Genomic DNA, 18,260 nt, shown 5'->3' with positions numbered 1-18,260 from the left:
GATGAGCCCTCAGGTGGAGAATTGTAATAATGGAGTGCTCATTTCAGTTGGAAGAAGCTCGGCTAGAAAGGAGTTCGGTAAGCTCGGCTTACCGAGCTGGAACTAGCCTGGAACTAGCCGAGAAGAAGAAGGCAGAAGTCGGTAAGCTCAGCGATAAGGAAGCTCGGTAAGGAAGCTCGGTAAGGAAGCTCGGCGTTGAGCTGGAATGAGCCGAGAAGGAAGAGTTCGGTTGTAAGCCGAGAAGGAGTTCGGTCTTGAGCCGTGGAAGGAGTTCGGTCTTGAACCGAGAAGGAAGAAGCAACCTAGCCGAACTAGCCGTTGGAGCAGCAGTTAGTTAGCTGAGATGTAGCGGTTATTCTTCTTGCTTTCTTGATTCTTCTTGTAGTTAGTTAGTAGCAGTTGCTACTTGATTATAGAGCTTTAAATAGCTCACCGTGTATGTAGTTTAGAGTAGAGTTTAATCAATAAAGAGTTTTCCAGTTTTCTCTCCAAGATTATCATCTTCAATACTCAAAGTGTGAGTGTGTGTGTTTTCTGCATTGTGTGATCTCATACAACAGTGAGTGTGTGTGTGATCTTATTGAGTGTGTGAAAGCCTTGTGTGTGCGAATCCTAACACCATTCATTATCAGGTCATCAATGTCGTTGATTTTAGGCTGCAGTTGGTCTACGGTTAGCATGGACGTCAAGTTTGCAGTGTAGCTTGACGTCAAAACCAGCACCACGAACACCCATACAATCACCACAAATCTTGTCAAGTTGCTCCTCACTTTCTCCCCTGTCGTAATAAGATGAACTAGTTGAGCTTCATAAATAAGAAAATATCAGGTCTTTTAAGGACTATATGTATCAAGAACTCTTGGCTTACTTTGTGCGAAAACAAGCGTTGAGAATGAGAACCAGAATATCATCCCAACTTGCTGGTTAGGTGGACCCCGGAATGCTTTATTTACGTGATGCTCAAGAACCCAAATGACAAATCCAGTGTAGACAAAGAACGCGCTAATGGTTAGCCAGAGGCCGGTTGTTAGAGGTTTCATAAATATCCAAGCATTCATCCTCCCGTTAGGCTTGATAGGAACAACAATGCCAACTCCCGATTCTGTGTAAGGGAACGTTAAATCTAAGTACTTGGATCTGCTAGCTGTGACCGTTATGTCTGCCACGAAGACATCAAGATCCTGTTGTCATAATTGAAAACAGTTTTAATAGGTTCAATACAAAGTTCCTGTTATCGTCATAGACAAGAGCGCTTATATGTTTAGTCTTCAAGCAACAAGGGCTAAAAGTACCAAAGAAGTGTATAAAACAAAGTGGTTTATGCTTTTACCTTTTCGGCTAATTTTAGAATAAGTTCATCATAACCTTCATCTTCTTCTGCTTCAAATGAAACATATTCGATTGGGACATTATATGGAATTTTTTCCCAAACCTTCTCAAAAACATCAATGGAAAAACCTTTTGTTCAACAGCACCTGTTTCTTCATTGTTTTTAACTTCAATTAATTCATTGGAACCGGCTTTGGCTGGAACTCCAACTCTAAACTTTTCCCCACTCACAGGAATTTCCCACCCTTTAGGCACTTTACTTTCTTTCCCTGGACATACAATGGGGTCGAGATTTTCTGTTTTGGATGAGCAATTATCTTGATGACCAGCTGGCTTAAGCTCCCTTGAGATACCACATTGTTCACTCCAGAATCCAACTGAGGTTTCTTTCCCGCCATTCACATTAACTATCCTAAATGCAGATGGCTGCAGTTGGCCGTTATTTATGTTAAAAGCACCACTCAGCCCTCTTGACGTGTGGTTTCTGATCCAACCAACAAGTGATGGTCCGGCCAATGATGTTCCTATTGCTCCCAAATCTGTCAAATTTGCTCCATCAACCGATCTATTGAACTGCGGGGATGTCACACCAGCTCGTTCGATTGCCTCTGCCAAAACTGTGATGCTGTCATAAGACCACAGACCAAAAATATTGAGTTCTGTTCTGTCCATCTCTGGATTCGCCATATGAAACCTCTTTCTCCATCTCTTTTCAAAGTTATTAAGCTGACCGGATTTTGGAACGTAAGCCTTCACACCTATTACACCTTGCATCGTCTCCATAGTCTGTGGATCCATAGAATCCAAGAGACTCGTTAGCACGTCAGCTATTAGCCAAGCATACCCCTTGCCCATCATCCCTGCCTCTTTCGCCATCTTGAAGAAACGGGATGCAAGGCCTGGCAGCATATGAACCACGGACACCCTCGTCCTCATCTTCATCAGCTTGCCGAGCTCCTGTCGGATTTGATCCTCCTTGGCATCAGAAGAAATAACACTTTGCTGTGAGATCACAGCATTGCTCTTTAGCAGATCCACAGTCAAATACGGCACTAATCCGCTTCCATAGGTTGAATCCTCGTACGCAAAAATAACCTCCCTCCATCCGAATTTCTTCACAATTGCTGCAATTGGTTTGACCTGAGAAGAGGAAGACCATGCTGATCTGATGAAGTACGATGAGTTTTTCAGGGATACAGACGGGCTCGTTGCTGTAGATATTATTGGAACTTCCACCTTGTCACCAATATCTATCACAAAATCTGCTTGAATGGATCTTTGTGGCCCGATTATCGCCATCACTTGAGTATTCTTTAACAAATCTATAGCTGCAAATCAAATCCATACCAGAAATAAGAAGCTTTCCCAAAGACTTGAATCTAAGCTTTATACAAGTGAGAACAATCTAATAAGTTTAATCTTATTTGAGATTTGAAGAATCTGAGTAAGAGTAAGTATACCTGCAGAAGCTGCAGTAACAACATCACTCCTCGAATCTCTGAAATGAGGCTCGATCATGGTGTTGTAATCGCGGTTGGAGTAGAAATCTTCGATTGCCTTAGAGGACTAGCATATCTTTCCCACAGTTCCGTCGAGATCAAGAATGATTCCCACATTAGCCTTTGCAGCAGTTGCATTGAAACCACTCAAAGGGTCAATGCAAAGGCACATAAACAAAAGCAAATGCAACCAAAGCAAGTGTGGATTCTGCATTGCAAAAGCATCAAGACTGAGACAACTCAAGTATATGTGAAGAAAGCTAATTATGAAAGAGCAGTATGTTGGTGCAAGTGCTGCAGCAAAAGCATATATATAGAAACTACTTAGCAAACAAATTTCCAATAATGCGAGTTCAAGAATCAAACTGTAGTGGCAAAGATAAAATATACATAAAACGGAGAAATAAATCCACATAAAACGCGTTTTTACTAAGTTTACGATAACATATACAGAGATATACCTATAAAACGTGGACTTTCGCAATCCTTGTAAGTCATGCTTCCATATCTACTTTTACCAATCCTTTGCGGAATCCAATCAAACATGTGGTGGGCAAACTTAATTCCTCGCATTTTTTATATTAAAATCTTGAAGGTATTCCTGCAAGAAGTTAACATAATGTGTGTGAGTAAATCCATTTCGAGTATGCTGGAGCTTATGCATAATATTAAACTAAAATTTTCAAGGGAAATTTACTTCGTTTTATTCCTCATTCCTAGTTGATAATTTGACTATTCCTTCGTTTTATTCTTGGTTCCAAACTCTATTTTATTAGTGTTGAAAACAAATGGAGTAGTATTCAAATCCTGCCCATATTTATGGGTAATTATACTATAATGCGGAAAAAAGACAAATTCAATTAGGTTTACCGCATTATATTTCTATTTTATTTTTTCACGATCTAAATTATAAATGAACAATTATATGTTGCAGTCAACTCTCAAATAAAATATTTTTTCTTTTTTACATCCATTTTCCTGATACGAAATTTATATCTTTAGAAAGATCATTTAGTTTGTTAACAAATAAATAAACAAACAATAATAGCTACAGAAATATAATAATTCCAACTAAAGAGTTAATTACAAATTTTATGTGATAGATAAGTGAATTTGAGTTTTGATTTTAGCTGCAATTATTAACAATACATTAAATCGAAGTTAAGTGAAAAAAATAGATAAATCCGTAGATGCACGATATCTAGTACTCTGTACTCCTATCATCGTCTATGGTCAATAGTCTTTTTTTTTCGTCTATAGTAGTTTTTTCTATACTCTTATCAACTTTCAACAATAATTAAAAAAAAATTATTTTCTATTTATCAATTTTATACTTTTAAAACTTGTATCTTCCACTGCCATAACGTAACATTCACTAAGGCTGTGTTTGGTATTCTGACAGGTTAGATGACCTGTAGTTAGTTAATTATACATATTGCACTATTCCCTCATGTCAAATTTATCTGCAGCAAATCGAGATGTTAAAAATTGGGGTGGAACAGTGGTTTTTGGACGGAACGGAGCTCTATCTGAGTCCGTTATGGGTTTCCTAATTTTGGACGGAACGGAGCTCTATCCAAGTTAGCAAAATTTAAATTTTGTAAACAAAAAGAAAAGCATTTCTCATGAGTCATGAGCAATACATGATGGGTTACAATGGCCTTTATTCTCCTATATGGATACAACATACAAGATCTCCTTTTTCCAAAATTATGTGTTATTTATCTTAAACAATAACCATAAACTTTATACTTGCATTCCTATAAAATGTGACTACAATTAAACTAGAAATACATATACTCACGAATTAGTCTCTTGTGGAGGTTAATCAACAAATATTTCTACTGTTGAGAATCCTTCATCTTGTGAAAACATCCCTTCTTGATATTTTTCACATGGAATGCTCATGGCTGGACTTGCTGCTGCTGAAACTCCGACTTCACGATCAGGACTCCGCGTTTCCTTGGATGACAACGACTCATCCTTCTCCCTCGAAAAAATTCTAGCAAGCCCGAGAAGCTTTTCCTTCACTGAAGCAGTAGATTCTAGTAGATACCGATTCTCATACAAGAAACGGGACAAGAATATAGCCAGAGCGAGCGTTGATGACACTCCAGCAATGACGAAGAGCCCCTTAAAACTGTCAAGATTGAGCCTCTGAGATGATCTCAGAGCTCCATTAGCATTGGGGCAATCCTTTTCATCTCCTAGCCATTTCTTTGTGATCCTCACCATTAAATCCTTATCCTCTTTCAGCCTCAGGATCTCGGGAGAAACATCAAAAACCAGTGGCGAACCCTTTGGAAATGCCTGTAGATATTCAATGAGCGAGGTCACGAATATTGAATGAAGGGGTGAATGGTGGAAGAAATGGGACTTACGAAACCAAAGCCAGAAGTTGGATACATTGGACCGATCATGGTATACTTGTTGCAGTGCTTGGAGAGGAGAAGCCTGATGTAAGGGAGTTCGTCAATAATCGCGTCTACTCCTCCATTTCTGCTGCCTTTGGAGAGAGCTTCGTGGAATTGATCCACGGTGATGTAGCCTCTCAGGCTCGCGGATTCAACAATGCCGTTGTCTATCAAAAAATCCCTAACAAAGGAGCCCATTTGATATCCAACAAACTCTCCATTCTTTACCAGATCATTCAGATGGTTGGTTTTAGGCTGCAATTGATCTACTGTAAGCATGGACGTCAAGTTTGCAGTGTAACTTGACGTTAAAACCAGCACAACGAACACCCACACGATCACCACAAATCTTGTCAAGTTGCTCTTCACTTTCTCCCCTGTCATAATATGAACAACTAGTTGAGTTTCATAAAGAAGAGAGCGAGATGCATCTAGAATTCTCGACTTACGTTGTGCAAAAACAAGCGTTGAGAATGAGAACCAGAATATCATCCCAACTTGCTGCTCAGGGGGACCCCGGAAGGCTTTATTTACGCGATGCTCAAGAACCCAAACAACAAAACCAGTGTAGACAAAGAACCCTCCAACGGTTAGCCAGAGGCCGGTTGTTAGAGGTTTCATAAATATCCAAGCATTCTTCCTCCCGTTAGGCTTGATAGGAACAACAATGCCAACTCCCGATTCTGAGTAAGGGAATGTAAAATCTATGTACTTGAATCTGCTAGCTGTGACCGTTATGTCTGCCACGAAGACATCAAGATCCTGTTGTCATAATAGAAAACAGTTTAAATAGGTTCAATACAAAAGTATATAAAACAAAGTGGCTTATGCTTTTACCATTTCGTCAAATTTCTGTACAAGTTCACCATAACCTCCATATTCTCCACCCAGTGGAACATATTCGATTGGGACATTATATGGAATATTTTCCCATACCTTCTCAAAAACATCGATGCAAAAACCCGTTGCTTGAATAACGCCTGTTTCTTCATTCTTTTCAACTTCAAGGAATTCATTAAACCCAATTTTTGCTGGAATTCCAACTCTAAACTTTTTGCCATTCACAGAAATTTCCCACCCTTTAGGCACTTTATTTTCTCTCCCCGGCCATACAATGGGGTCAAGATTTTCCTTTTCGGCTGAGCAATTAACTCGATAATCATATGCCTTAAGCTCCCTTGAGATACCACATTGTTGACTCCAAAATCCAACTGAGATTTCTTTCCCGCCATTCACATTAACTATCCTAAATGCAGACGGCTGCAGTTGGCCGTTACTTATGTTAAAATCACCACTCAGCCCTCTGGACATGTGGTTTCTGATCCAACCAACAAGTGGTGGTCCAGCCAATGATGTTCCTATTGCTCCCAAATCTGTCAAATTTGCTCCATCAACCGATCTATTGAACTGCGGGGATGCCACGCCAGCTCGTTCGATTGCCTCTGCCAAAACTGTGATGCTGTCATAAGACCATAGACCAAAAATATTGAGTTCTGTTCTGTCCATCTCGGGATTCTCCATAAGAAACCTCTTTCTCCATCTCTTTTCAAAGTTAATAAGCTGAACGGATTTTGGAACGTAGGCCTTCACACCTATTACACCTTGCATCGCTTCCATAGTCTGTGGATCCATAGAATCCAAGAGACTCGTTAGCACGTCAGCTATTATCCAAGCATAACCTTTCCCCATCATTCCTGCTTCTTTAGCCACCTTGAAGAAACGAGATGCAAGGCCTGGCAGCATATGAACAACGAACACCCCCGTCCTCATCTTAATCAACTTTCCGAGCTCCTGTCGGATTTGATCCTCTGTGGCATCAGAAGAAATAACACTTTGCTGTGAGACCACAGCATTGCTCTTTAGCAGATCCACAGTCAAATACGGCACTAACCCGCTTCCATAGGTTGAATCCTCGTACACAAAAACAATCTCCCTCCATCCGAATTTCTTCACAATTGCTGCAATTGCTTTGACCTGAGAAGAGGAACACCATGCTGATCTGATGAAGTATGATGAGTCTTTGAGCGATACAGACGGGCTCGTTGCTGTAGATATTATTGGAACTTCCACCTTGTCACCAATATCTATCACAAAATCTGCTTGAATGGATCTTTGTGGCCCGATTATCGCCATCACTTGAGTATTCTTCAACAAATCTATAGCTGCAAATTGTACAAACTAGAATTTAGTAGCTTGCCAAAATACATGAATCTATCTATGCTTTATACAAGTGAACCTAATCTAATACTCCATCCGTCACATTCAAAGTGACACATTTTTCATTTCAGGATTCTCACTCAAGGTGATACACTTCTTGATAAATTTCTGAATAATGGAAACATAACTCTATCTACTTTATTCTCTTTAACACACTAAACAACACTGCATAAAATCCCGTGATAAAAAAGAAATGTTTTACTATGAATAGGACAGAGGTAGTATTTTCTTATTTGACAGTTCAAGAATCTGAAGAAAAGAAGTGTACCTGCAGAAGCTGCAGTAACAACATCACTCCTCGAGTCTCTGAAATGAGGCTCGATCATGGTTTTGTAATCGCGGTTGGAGTAGAAATCTTCGATTGCCATAGAGATGCAAGTTTGCATATCTTCCCCACAGTTCCGTCGAAATCAAGAATGATTCCCACATTAGCCTTTGCAGCAGTTGCATTGAAACCACTCAAGGGGTCAATGCAAAGGCAAATAAACAAAAGCATATGCAACCAAAACAATTGAGGAGTCTGCATTGCAAAAGAATCAAGTAAATAAAGCTAACTATGAAAACAATGTGCTTGTGAAAGTGCAGCAGCAGTATCTTATATATATAGCAAACAAATTTCCAAGCATGAGAATTCAAGAATCCAACTGCATTGGCAGAGATAAAATATACTCCACATAGCATATTTTAAAATGTCACCTTGTGTCATCCTCAACGACTTTTACCAGCTCTTTTCCGAATACAGTCAAACATGTGGTGGGCACACTTAATTCGACGCATATTTGATCTTTGAATCGAGAATCCTGCAAGAAGTTAAACTTGGTTTAGCAATTGCAATTCAGTATATTTTACTCTCTGTTCTCTCAAATTGAAAGTGTGGATGAAAGTCAAATGATATAACTCAGTAATTTGATATTGACTAAACATTTAAGGGAATATTTATCATACAAGTCGGCCAAAAGTCCCGGCGGCGCAAGTTATTTAGTGTAATCAAAGACCACAATATATGGCATTGCTGATCATGACAGCTCTGACCAATTCAGTTAGTCAAATTCAAATTATGTAAAATCAAAATTTTATGGTTTGTCCATCATGACAATTTATTCCGTAGGTCCTAGCAGCCATAATCAATAATAATAATAATAATAATAATAATAATCTTAGTAGCACGGTATTTAAATCTATATTCATTTATCAAAAAAATTGAATACTATTATCTCACTCAAAGTTTAAAATAAAGCATTTTAAATTTGTCACAATATTTAATTAAAATTATTTATAAAGTAAGTGACAAAATAAAGTAAAAAGTACAAAATATAAACGAGACTATATATGTCTTCATTAATCATTATGTACAATGCTAAAATAAAAAATACCGTATATCACATAAATAATACCTGAAAATGAAAAAAATAGAATAAAATTTGGCAGATTGGGCCTATAGCCCAATTTCTCAGGCCCTTATTTTTACAACCCAATAGTTTAAACAAATAATTGAAAATAGGGGCTTGGGCTAGTAGATAGTTCATATTCCAAAGCCCACAAAGTTTATTCAAAAAAATCAACATGCTACAAGAATTATCATATTCCTTTAAATTATTTTATTCCAACAACTACAAGAATATTTCAAAGAGTTCGGATTTCAAGAATATTACTCTTCAATTTATCAACTTTCAACAAATAATGGTTCAATTCTTTTTTTTATTTTTTAACTTTATCAAAATTTTATTGTATCATCCAATGTTTGGCTGATGGCTAACGGCACTGACCAATTCTAGAAAATATGCTTTTCAATTTCCACGAAGTTAGCTAAATTTAAATTTTATCAACAAAAAAGAAAAAAATTTCTCATGAGCAATACATGATGGATTGCAATGGCCTTTATTCCCCTATATGGATACAACATATAAGATCTCTTTTATCCTAAAATAAGTGTTATTTATATACAATGTGACTACAATTAAAGAAGAAAAAACATATAGTCAAGAATTAGTCTCCTGTGGAGGTTATTTAACAGAGATTTCTACTGTTGAGATTCAAGAATCCTTCATCTTGTGAAAACATCCCTTCTTGATATTTTTCACATGGAATGCTCATGGCTGGACTTGCTGCTGCTGAAACTCCGACTTCACGATCAGGACTCCGCGTTTCCTTGGATGACAACGACTCATCCTTCTCCCTCGAAAAAATTCTAGCGAGCCCGAGAAGCTTTTCCTTCGTTGAAGCAGTAGATTCTAGTAGATACCGATTCTCATACAAGAAACGGGACAAGAATATAGCCAGAGAGAGCGTTGATGACACTCCGGCAATGACGAAGAGCCCCTTAAAACTGTCAAGATTGAGCCTCTGAGATTTGCTCAGAGCTCCATTAGCATTGGGGCAATCCTTTTCATCTCCTAGCCATTTCTCTGTGATCCTCACCATTAAATCCGTATCCTCTTTCAGCCTCAGGATCTCACGTGAAACATCAAAAACCAGTGGCGAGCCCTTCGGAAATGCCTGCAGATTTTCAATGAGGTCACAAATCTTGAATGAAGGGGTGAATGGTGGAAGAAATGGGACTTACGAAACCAAAGGCAGAAGTTGGATAGATTGGACCGATCATGGTATACTTGTCGCAGTGCTTGGAAAGGAGAAGCCTAATGTAAGGGAGTTCATCAATAATCGCGCCTACTCCTCCATTTCTGCTGCCTTTGGAGAGAGCTTCGTGGAATTGATCCACATTGCTGTAGCTTTTCAGGCTCGCGGATTCAACAATGCCGTTGTTTGTCAAGAATTCACTAACGAAGGAGCCTATTTGGTGGCCGACAAACTCTCCATTCTTTATCAGATCATTCACATTGCTGATTTTAGGCTGCAGTTGATCTACTGTTAGCATGGATGTCAGGTTTGCAGTGTAACTTGACGTCAAAACCAGCACCACGAACACCCACACGATCACCACAAATCTTGTCAAGTTGCTCCTTACTTTCTCCCCTGTTAGAATATGAGCAACTAGTTGAGCTTCATAAAGAAGAAAATGAGATGTACACAGAATTCTCGACTTACTTTGAGCAAAAACAAACGTTGAGAATGAGAACCAGAATATCATCCCAACTTGCTGGTTAGGTGGACCGCGAAATGCTTTATTTACGCGATGCTCAAGAACCCAAATGACAAAACCAGTGTAGACAAAGAACGCTCCAACGGTTAGCCAAAGGCCGGTTGTTAGAGGTTTCATAAATATCCAAGCATTCTTCCTCCCGTTAGGCTTGATAGGAACAACAATGCCAACTCCCGATTCTGAGTAAGGGAACGTAAAATCTATGTACTTGGATCTGCTAGCTGTGACCGTTATGTCTGCCACGAATGCATCAAGATCCTGTTGTCATCATTGAAAAGAGTATTAGTAGGTTCAAGACAAAAGTATATGAAACAAAGTGGCTGATGCTTTTACCTTTTCGTCTAACTTCTGCATAATTTCATCATTACTCCTATATTCTCTACCCAATGCAACATATTCGATAGGGACACTATACGGAATATTTTCCCACACCTTCTCAAAAACATCAATGCAAAAACCCGTTGCTTGAACAACTCCTGTTTCTTCATTATTTTCAACTTTAAGGAATTCATTGAAACCATTTTTTGCTGTAACTCCAACTCTAAACTTTTCACCATTCACAGGAAATTCCCACCCTTTAGGCACTATATTTTCTTTCCCGGGCCATACAATGGGGTCAAGATTTTCCTTTCCGGTCAAACAATCATCTCGATGATCATAAGGCTTAAGCTCCCTTGAGATACCACATTGTTCACTCCAAAATCCAATTGAGATTTCTTTCCCGCCATTCACATTAACTATCCAAAATGCAGACGGCTGCAGTTGGCCGTTACTTATGTTGAAAACACCACTCAGCCCTCTGGACGTGTGGTTTCTGATCCAACCAACAAGTGGTGGCCCAGCCAATGATGTTCCTATTGCTCCCAAATCTGTCAAATTTGCTCCATCAACCGATCTATTGAACTGCGGGGATGTCACACCAGCTCGTTCAATTGCCTCTGCCAAAACTGCGATGCTGTCATAAGACCACAGACCAAAAATATTGAGTTCTGTTCTGTCCATCTCTGGATTCTCCATATGAAACCTCTTTCTCCATCTCTTTTCAAAGTTAATAAGCTCAACAGATTTTGGAACGTAAGCCTTCACACCAATTACACCTTGCATTGCCTCCATAGTCTGTGGATTCATAGAATCCAAGAGACTCGTTAGCACGTCAGCTATTAGCCAAGCATACCCCTTTCCCATCATCCCTGCTTCTTTCGCCACCTTGAAGAAACGGGATGCAAGGCCTGGCAGCATATGAACCACGAACACCCTCGTCCTCATCTTCATCAGCTTGCCGAGCTCCTGTCGGATTTGATTCTCCGTGGCATCAGAAGAAATAACGCTTTGCTGTGAGATCACAGCATTGCTCTTTAGCAGATCCACAGTCAAATACGGCACTAATCCGCTTCCATAGGTTGAATCCTCGTACACAAAAACAACCTCCCTCCATCCGAATTTCTTCACAATTGCTGCAATTGGTTTGACCTGAGAAGAGGAAGACCACGCTGATCTGATGAAGTACGATGTGTTTTTCAGGGATACAGACGGGCTCGTTGCTGTAGATATTATTGGAACTTCCACCTTGTCACCAATATCTATCACAAAATCTGCTTGAATGGATCTTTGTGGCCCGATTATCGCCATCACTTGAGTATTCTTTAACAAATCTATAGCTGCAAATCAAATCCATACCAGAAATAAGAAGCTTTCCCAAAGACTTGAATCTAAGCTTTATACAAGTGAGAACAATCTAATAAGTTTAATCTTATTTGAGATTTGAAGAATCTGAGTAAGAGTAAGTATACCTGCAGAAGCTGCAGTAACAACATCACTCCTCGAATCTCTGAAATGAGGCTCGATCATGGTGTTGTAATCGCGGTTGGAGTAGAAATCTTCGATTGCCATAGAGATGCAAGTCTTGCATATCTTCCCCATAGTTCCGTCGAGATCAAGAATGATTCCTACATTAGCCTTTGCAGCAGTTGCATTGAAGCCACTCAAAGGGTCAATGCAAAGGCACATAAACAAAAGCATATGCAACCAAAACAAGTGTGGATTCTGCATTGCAAAAGCAACTGAGACAAGTGAGTATTTGTTAAGAAAGCTAATTATGAAAAAGCAGTGTGTTTGTGATTGTGAAAGTGCTGCAGCAAAAGCATATATATAGAAACTACTTAGCAAACAAATTTCCTATCATGGGAGTTCAAGAATCAAATTGTAGAGTAGTGGCAAAGATAAAATATACATATAACGGAGAAATAAATCCACATAAAACGCTTTTACTAACATATACAGAGATATACGTATAAAATGTGGACTTTTGCAATCCTTTTAGGTCATGATTCCATATCGACTTTTACCAATCCTTTGCGGAATCCTATCAAACATGTGGTGGACTAAATTCCTCGCATTTTTGATGCTCAAACCTTGAAGGTATTCCTGCAAAAAATTAAAATTCTGTGTGAGATTGAATCCATTTCCAGTATTTGTATAAGATTAAACTAAAATTTGCTAGTGAAATTTACCTCGTGATATTCATCATTCCTGGTTTTTAATTTGACTATTTATTTTTGAATTAAGTAAATACAAGTGCTTCCAAAGTCTGTTTATTAAGAAAAAAAAATGAAACGCCGCCGTAATAAATTAATTGTATTGTTCAAATTTCCAAGTTTACTCCCTCCGTCAACCTTGAATGTCACAAATTGACTTAGGCATTAGTTTTTAAAAAATGTATTTTAAAAAAATTGTACTAATAAAAAGCTGAGTTGAAAATATTATTGAAATATGGATTCTTTTTTATATTAATTTTATAAAAAATTAAGTATAATAAATTAGTGGAATGTGAAATCTATTAACAAAAATAAGTGTGGTAAATATTAATGGACATACCAAAAAAGAAATTAATGACAAGTAACGACGGAGACCGAAAGTATATTGTTAAAAAAATATTAAATCCGAAAGTATAATGTTAAAAAAATATTAAATTCAATTAGGTGTACCGCATTATATTTATATTTTATTTTTTCATGATTTTGGAAACTTACATGTAATACTACTACAATTCTTTATTAGCAAATTATAAATGACAATATATGTGTTACAGTCAACTCTCAAATAAAATAAGTTTTCCCAATCTAATCCATTTTTCTTGGTACGATGTTTATTTTTCATATAAATATATGCAGTTTTATTATATATAAAATGGTAGCGAGGTGTTGAGGCATGCATATATCTTCAGAAATACTCTGTATCATTTAGTTTGTTAACAAATAATAACAGCTGCAGAAATACTATAACAATTCAAATTACAAATTTTATCTGAAAGATAAGAGAATTTGAGTTTTAATTTTAGCTGCAAATTCAAAATACATTAAATCGAAATTCAATACTAAAAAAAATAGATAAATCCACCTCGTAGATGGACGATATCTACTACTATCTCCGTCTATAGTCAATAGTCTTTTTTTTTGTATATAAAATAGCTTTTTTTATTACTCTTCAATTTATCAATTTTTACCAAACTATGGTTCAATTCTTTTTTAATGTTTTTTTTATCAATTTTATTTTATTAAAACTTGTATCATCCCATGTTTGGCTGATGGCTGACGGCACTGACCAATTCTAGAAAATATGCTTTTCAATTTCCACGAAGTTAGCTAAATTTAAATTTTATCAACAAAAAGAAAAACATTTCTCATGAGCAATACATGATGGATTGCAATGGCCTTTATTCCCCAATATGTGATAGTCCAACGTATAAGATCTCTTTTATCCTAAAATAAGTGTTATTTATTTTAAATAATAACCATAAACTATATACTCCTTGTATTCCTATACAATGTGACTACAATTAAACTAGAAAAAACATATAGTCATGAATTAGTCTCCTGTGGAGCTTAATTAACAGAGATTCTGCTGTTGAGATTTGAGAATCCTTCATCATGAAAATATCCCTTGTTGATCCTGTTCACATGGAATGCTCATGGCTGGACTTGCTGCTACTGAAACTCCGACTTCACAATCACAATTCTGCGTTTCCTTGGATGACAACGACTCATCCTTCTCCCTCGAAAAAATTCTAGCGAGCCTGAGAAGCTTTTCCTTCGTTGAAGCAGTAGATTCTAGTAGATACCGATTCTCATACAAGAAACGGGACAAGAATATAGCCAGAGCGAGCGTTGATGACACTCCAGCAATGACGAAGAGCCCCTTAAAACTGTCAAGATTGAGCCTCTGAGATGATCTCAGAGCTCCATTAGCATTGGGGCAATCCTTTTCATCTCCTAGCCATTTCTTTGTGATCCTCACCATTAAATCCTTATCCTCTTTCAGCCTCAGGATCTCGTGTGAAACATCAAAAACCAGTGGCGAACCCTTCGGAAATGCCTGCAGATTTTCAATGAGGTCACAAATCTTGAATGAAGGGGTCAATGGTGGAAGAAATGGGACTTACGAAACCAAAGCCAGAAATTGGATACATTGGACCGATCATGGTATACTTGTCGCAGTGCTTGGAAAGGAGAAGCCTAATGTAAGGGAGTTCATCAATAATCGCGCCTACTCCTCCATTTCTGCTGCCTTTGGAGAGAGCTTCGTGGAATTGATCCACATTGCTGTAGCTTTTCAGGCTCGCGGATTCAACAATGCCGTTGTTTGTCAAGAATTCACTAACGAAGGAGCCTATTTGGTGGCCGACAAACTCTCCATTCTTTATCAGATCATTCACACTGTTGATTTCAGGCTGCAGTTGATCTACTGTTAGCATGGATGTCAGGTTTGCAGTGTAACTTGACGTCAAAACCAGCACCACGAACACCCACACGATCACCACAAATCTTGTCAAGTTGCTCCTTACTTTCTCCCCTGTTAGAATATGAGCAACTAGTTGAGCTTCATAAAGAAGAAAATGAGATGTGCACAGAATTCTCGACTTACTTTGTGCAAAAACAAGCGTTGAGAATGAGAACCAGAATATCATCCCAACTTGCTGGTTAGGTGGACCGCGAAATGCTTTATTTATGCGATGCTCAAGAACCCAAATGACAAAACCAGTGTAGACAAAGAACGCTCCAACGGTTAGCCAAAGGCCGGTTGTTAGAGGTTTCATAAATATCCAAGCATTCTTCCTCCCATTAGGCTTGATTGGAACAATGATGGCAATTCCAGATTCTGAGTAAGGGAACGTGAAATCTGCATACTGGGATCTGTTGGCTGTGACCGTTACATCTCCCACAAACGCATTAAGATCCTGTTGACATCATTGAAAAGAGTATTAATAGGTTCAATACAAAAGTATATGAAACAAAGTGGCTGATGCTTTTACCTTTTCGTCTAACTTCTGCATAATTTCATCATAACTCCTATATTCTCTACCCAATGGAACATATTCGATAGGGACACTATACGGAATATTTTCCCATACCTTCTCAAAAACATCAATGCAAAAACCCGTTGCTTGAACAACACCTGTTTTTTCATTCTTTTCAACTTTAAGGAATTCATTGAAACCAATTTTTTCTGGAACTCCAACTCTAAACTTTTCACCATTCACTAGAAGTTCCCACCCTTTAGGCACTATATTTTCTTTCCCGGGCCATACAATGGGGTCAAGATTTTCCTTTCCGTTCGAACAATCATCTCGATTATCATAAGGCTTAAGCTCCCTTGAGATACCACATTGTTCACTCCAAAATCCAATTGAGATTTCTTTCCCGCCATTCACATTAACTATCCTAAATGCAGACGGCTGCAGTTGGCCGTTACTTATGTTAAAAACACCACTCAGCCCTCTGGACGTGTGGTTTCTGATCCAACCAACAAGCGGTGGTCCAGCCAATGATGTTCCTATTGCTCCCAAATCTGTCAAATTTGCTCCATCAACCGATCTATTGAACTGCGGGGATGTAACACCAGCTCGTTCAATTGCCTCTGCCAAAACTGTGATGCTGTCATAAGACCACAGACCAAAAATATTGAGTTCTGTTCTGTCCATCTCGGGATTCTCCATATGAAACCTCTTTCTCCATCTCTTTTCAAATTTAATAAGCTGACCAGATTTTGGAACGAAAGCCTTCACACCTATTACACCTTGCATCGCGTCCATAGTTTGTGGATCCATAGAATCCAAGAGGCTCGTTAGCACGTCAACTATTAGCCAAGCACACCCCTTGCCCATCATCCCTGCTTCTTTCGCCACCTTGAAGAAACGGGATGCAAGGCCTGGCAGCATATGAACCACGAATACCCTCGTCCTCATCTTCATCAACTTGCCGAGCTCCTGTCGGATTCCGTCCTCCGTGGCATCAGAGGAAATAACACTTTGCTGTGAGACCACAGCATTGCTCTTTAGCAGATCCACAGTCAAATATGGCACTAATCCGCTTCCATAGGTTGAATCCTCGTACACAAATACAATCTCCCTCCAACCGAATTTCTTCACTATTGCTGCAATTGGTTTGACCTGAGAAGCGGAACACCATGCTGATCTGATGAAGTATGATGAGTCTTTGAGCGATACAGACGGGCTCGTTGCTGTAGATATTATTGGAACTTCCACCTTGTCACCAATATCTATCACGAAATCTGCTTGAATGGATCTTTGTGGCCCGATTATCGCCATCACTTGATTATTCTTCAACAAATCTATAGCTGCAAATTGAATCCAAACCAGAACTTAGGAGCTTGCCAAGAGACTTGAATCTATGCTTCACACAAGTGAACAAAATCCAACACTCTCTCTATCTCATTCAAAGTGACACATTTTCTATTTCGGGATGTCTCATTTAAAGTGACACATTAGAGAAACATCACTCTATGTACTTTATTCTCTCGAACACACTAAAAAACGCTGCATAAAATCCCTCGAAGAAAAAGAAATGCTTCTCTTTGAATTGGAAAAGTAAGTATACCTGCAGAAGCTGCAGTGACAACATCACTCCTCGAGTCTCTGAAATGGGGCTCGATCATGGTGTTGTAATCGCGGTTGGAGTAGAAATCTTCGATTGCCATAGAGATGCAAGTCTTGCATATCTTCCCCACAGTTCCGTCGAAATCAAGAATGATTCCCACATTAGCCTTTGCAGCAGTTGCATTGAAACCACTCAAAGGGTCAATGCAAAGACACATAAACAAAAGCATATGCAACCAAAACAATTGAGGAGTCTGCATTGCAAAAGAATCAAGTAAATGCAGCTAACTATGAAAACAATGTGCTTGTGAAAGTGCAGCAGCAATACCTTATATATATAGCAAACAAATTTCCAAGCATGAGAATTCAAGAATCCAACTGCATTGACAGAGATAAAATATACACAAAACGGATTAAAAAAATTCACATAAAACGCATATTACTAAGATTATGATAAATTATACAAAGAAGTAGTAATTTAAAATGTCGACTTGTGTCATCCTCGTAAGTGAAGATTCAACAATGACTTTTACCAACTCTTTTCGGAATACAGTCAAACATGGGGTGGGCAAAGTTAACTCGCCCCATGTTTGATTCTTGAACCATGAATCATGCAAGAAATCAACTTTCTGTGAGGATTAATCCAATTTCCCGCATTAGGTGAAGAAACTGCAATTCTGTGACAGATTAAACCAATTTTTTTGTTGGTGTAGACGAAGTTCGGTCTATGGTCCAACTTTGTTAACAAATTCAGTTTATTTTACTCTGTCTTTAGAATTGCAAATGTGGATGACAGCCTGGTGATATAA

The 18,260-nt window shown here is 38.5% G+C and overlaps 4 protein-coding genes across 7 annotated transcripts; all 4 read right to left on the bottom strand.

Moving 5' to 3' along the window:
• Positions 1–504: 504 nt before the first annotated feature.
• LOC121767886 (glutamate receptor 2.7-like) lies at positions 505–3,601 on the bottom strand. Its single transcript, XM_042164218.1, has 6 exons — positions 3,526–3,601; positions 3,290–3,429; positions 2,790–3,036; positions 1,331–2,657; positions 869–1,181; positions 505–778 (listed from the first exon to the last, which is right to left on the bottom strand). The coding sequence occupies exons 3-4, from the start codon at positions 2,845–2,847 to the stop codon at positions 1,345–1,347; spliced, it is 1,371 nt and encodes a 456-aa protein (XP_042020152.1). The 5' UTR covers positions 2,848–3,036; positions 3,290–3,429; positions 3,526–3,601; the 3' UTR covers positions 505–778; positions 869–1,181; positions 1,331–1,344.
• Positions 3,602–4,495: 894 nt separating this feature from the next.
• On the bottom strand, positions 4,496–8,439 carry LOC121767541 (glutamate receptor 2.8-like). The gene is made up of 7 exons (XM_042163829.1): positions 8,405–8,439; positions 8,156–8,259; positions 7,728–7,979; positions 6,080–7,404; positions 5,692–6,004; positions 5,210–5,619; positions 4,496–5,138 (listed from the first exon to the last, which is right to left on the bottom strand). Exons 3-7 carry the CDS (start codon positions 7,843–7,845, stop codon positions 4,653–4,655), a joined length of 2,652 nt encoding a protein of 883 aa, XP_042019763.1. The 5' UTR covers positions 7,846–7,979; positions 8,156–8,259; positions 8,405–8,439; the 3' UTR covers positions 4,496–4,652.
• An 888-nt stretch (positions 8,440–9,327) lies between these two features.
• LOC121767655 (glutamate receptor 2.8-like) lies at positions 9,328–13,105 on the bottom strand. Of its 3 annotated transcripts, XM_042163985.1 has the most exons (7): positions 13,070–13,105; positions 12,905–12,983; positions 12,350–12,602; positions 10,893–12,217; positions 10,505–10,817; positions 10,023–10,432; positions 9,328–9,955 (listed from the first exon to the last, which is right to left on the bottom strand). In XM_042163985.1, exons 3-7 carry the CDS (start codon positions 12,576–12,578, stop codon positions 9,467–9,469), a joined length of 2,766 nt encoding a protein of 921 aa, XP_042019919.1. In that variant the 5' UTR covers positions 12,579–12,602; positions 12,905–12,983; positions 13,070–13,105; the 3' UTR covers positions 9,328–9,466. The 3 variants fall into 3 exon arrangements, with proteins under 3 accessions (XP_042019919.1, XP_042019920.1, XP_042019918.1); XM_042163986.1 differs by lacking the exon at positions 13,070–13,105 and having other exon boundaries at positions 12,905–13,027; XM_042163984.1 differs by lacking the exons at positions 12,905–12,983; positions 13,070–13,105 and having other exon boundaries at positions 12,350–12,678.
• Positions 13,106–14,306: 1,201 nt separating this feature from the next.
• Positions 14,307–18,175, bottom strand: LOC121767421 (glutamate receptor 2.8-like). 2 transcript variants are annotated; one of them, XM_042163685.1, is made up of 7 exons: positions 17,985–18,175; positions 17,780–17,829; positions 17,453–17,705; positions 15,868–17,192; positions 15,480–15,792; positions 14,998–15,407; positions 14,307–14,930 (listed from the first exon to the last, which is right to left on the bottom strand). In XM_042163685.1, exons 1-7 carry the CDS (start codon positions 18,055–18,057, stop codon positions 14,484–14,486), a joined length of 2,871 nt encoding a protein of 956 aa, XP_042019619.1. In that variant the 5' UTR covers positions 18,058–18,175; the 3' UTR covers positions 14,307–14,483. The 2 variants fall into 2 exon arrangements, with proteins under 2 accessions (XP_042019619.1, XP_042019620.1); XM_042163686.1 differs by having other exon boundaries at positions 17,453–17,618.
• Between the last annotated feature and the right edge of the window lie 85 nt (positions 18,176–18,260).

The sequence above is a fragment of the Salvia splendens genome, chromosome 15 (genome assembly GCF_004379255.2).
Source record: "Salvia splendens isolate huo1 chromosome 15, SspV2, whole genome shotgun sequence".
NCBI lineage: Eukaryota > Viridiplantae > Streptophyta > Magnoliopsida > Lamiales > Lamiaceae > Salvia > Salvia splendens.
This window is presented reverse-complemented; position numbering and strand designations above follow the sequence as displayed.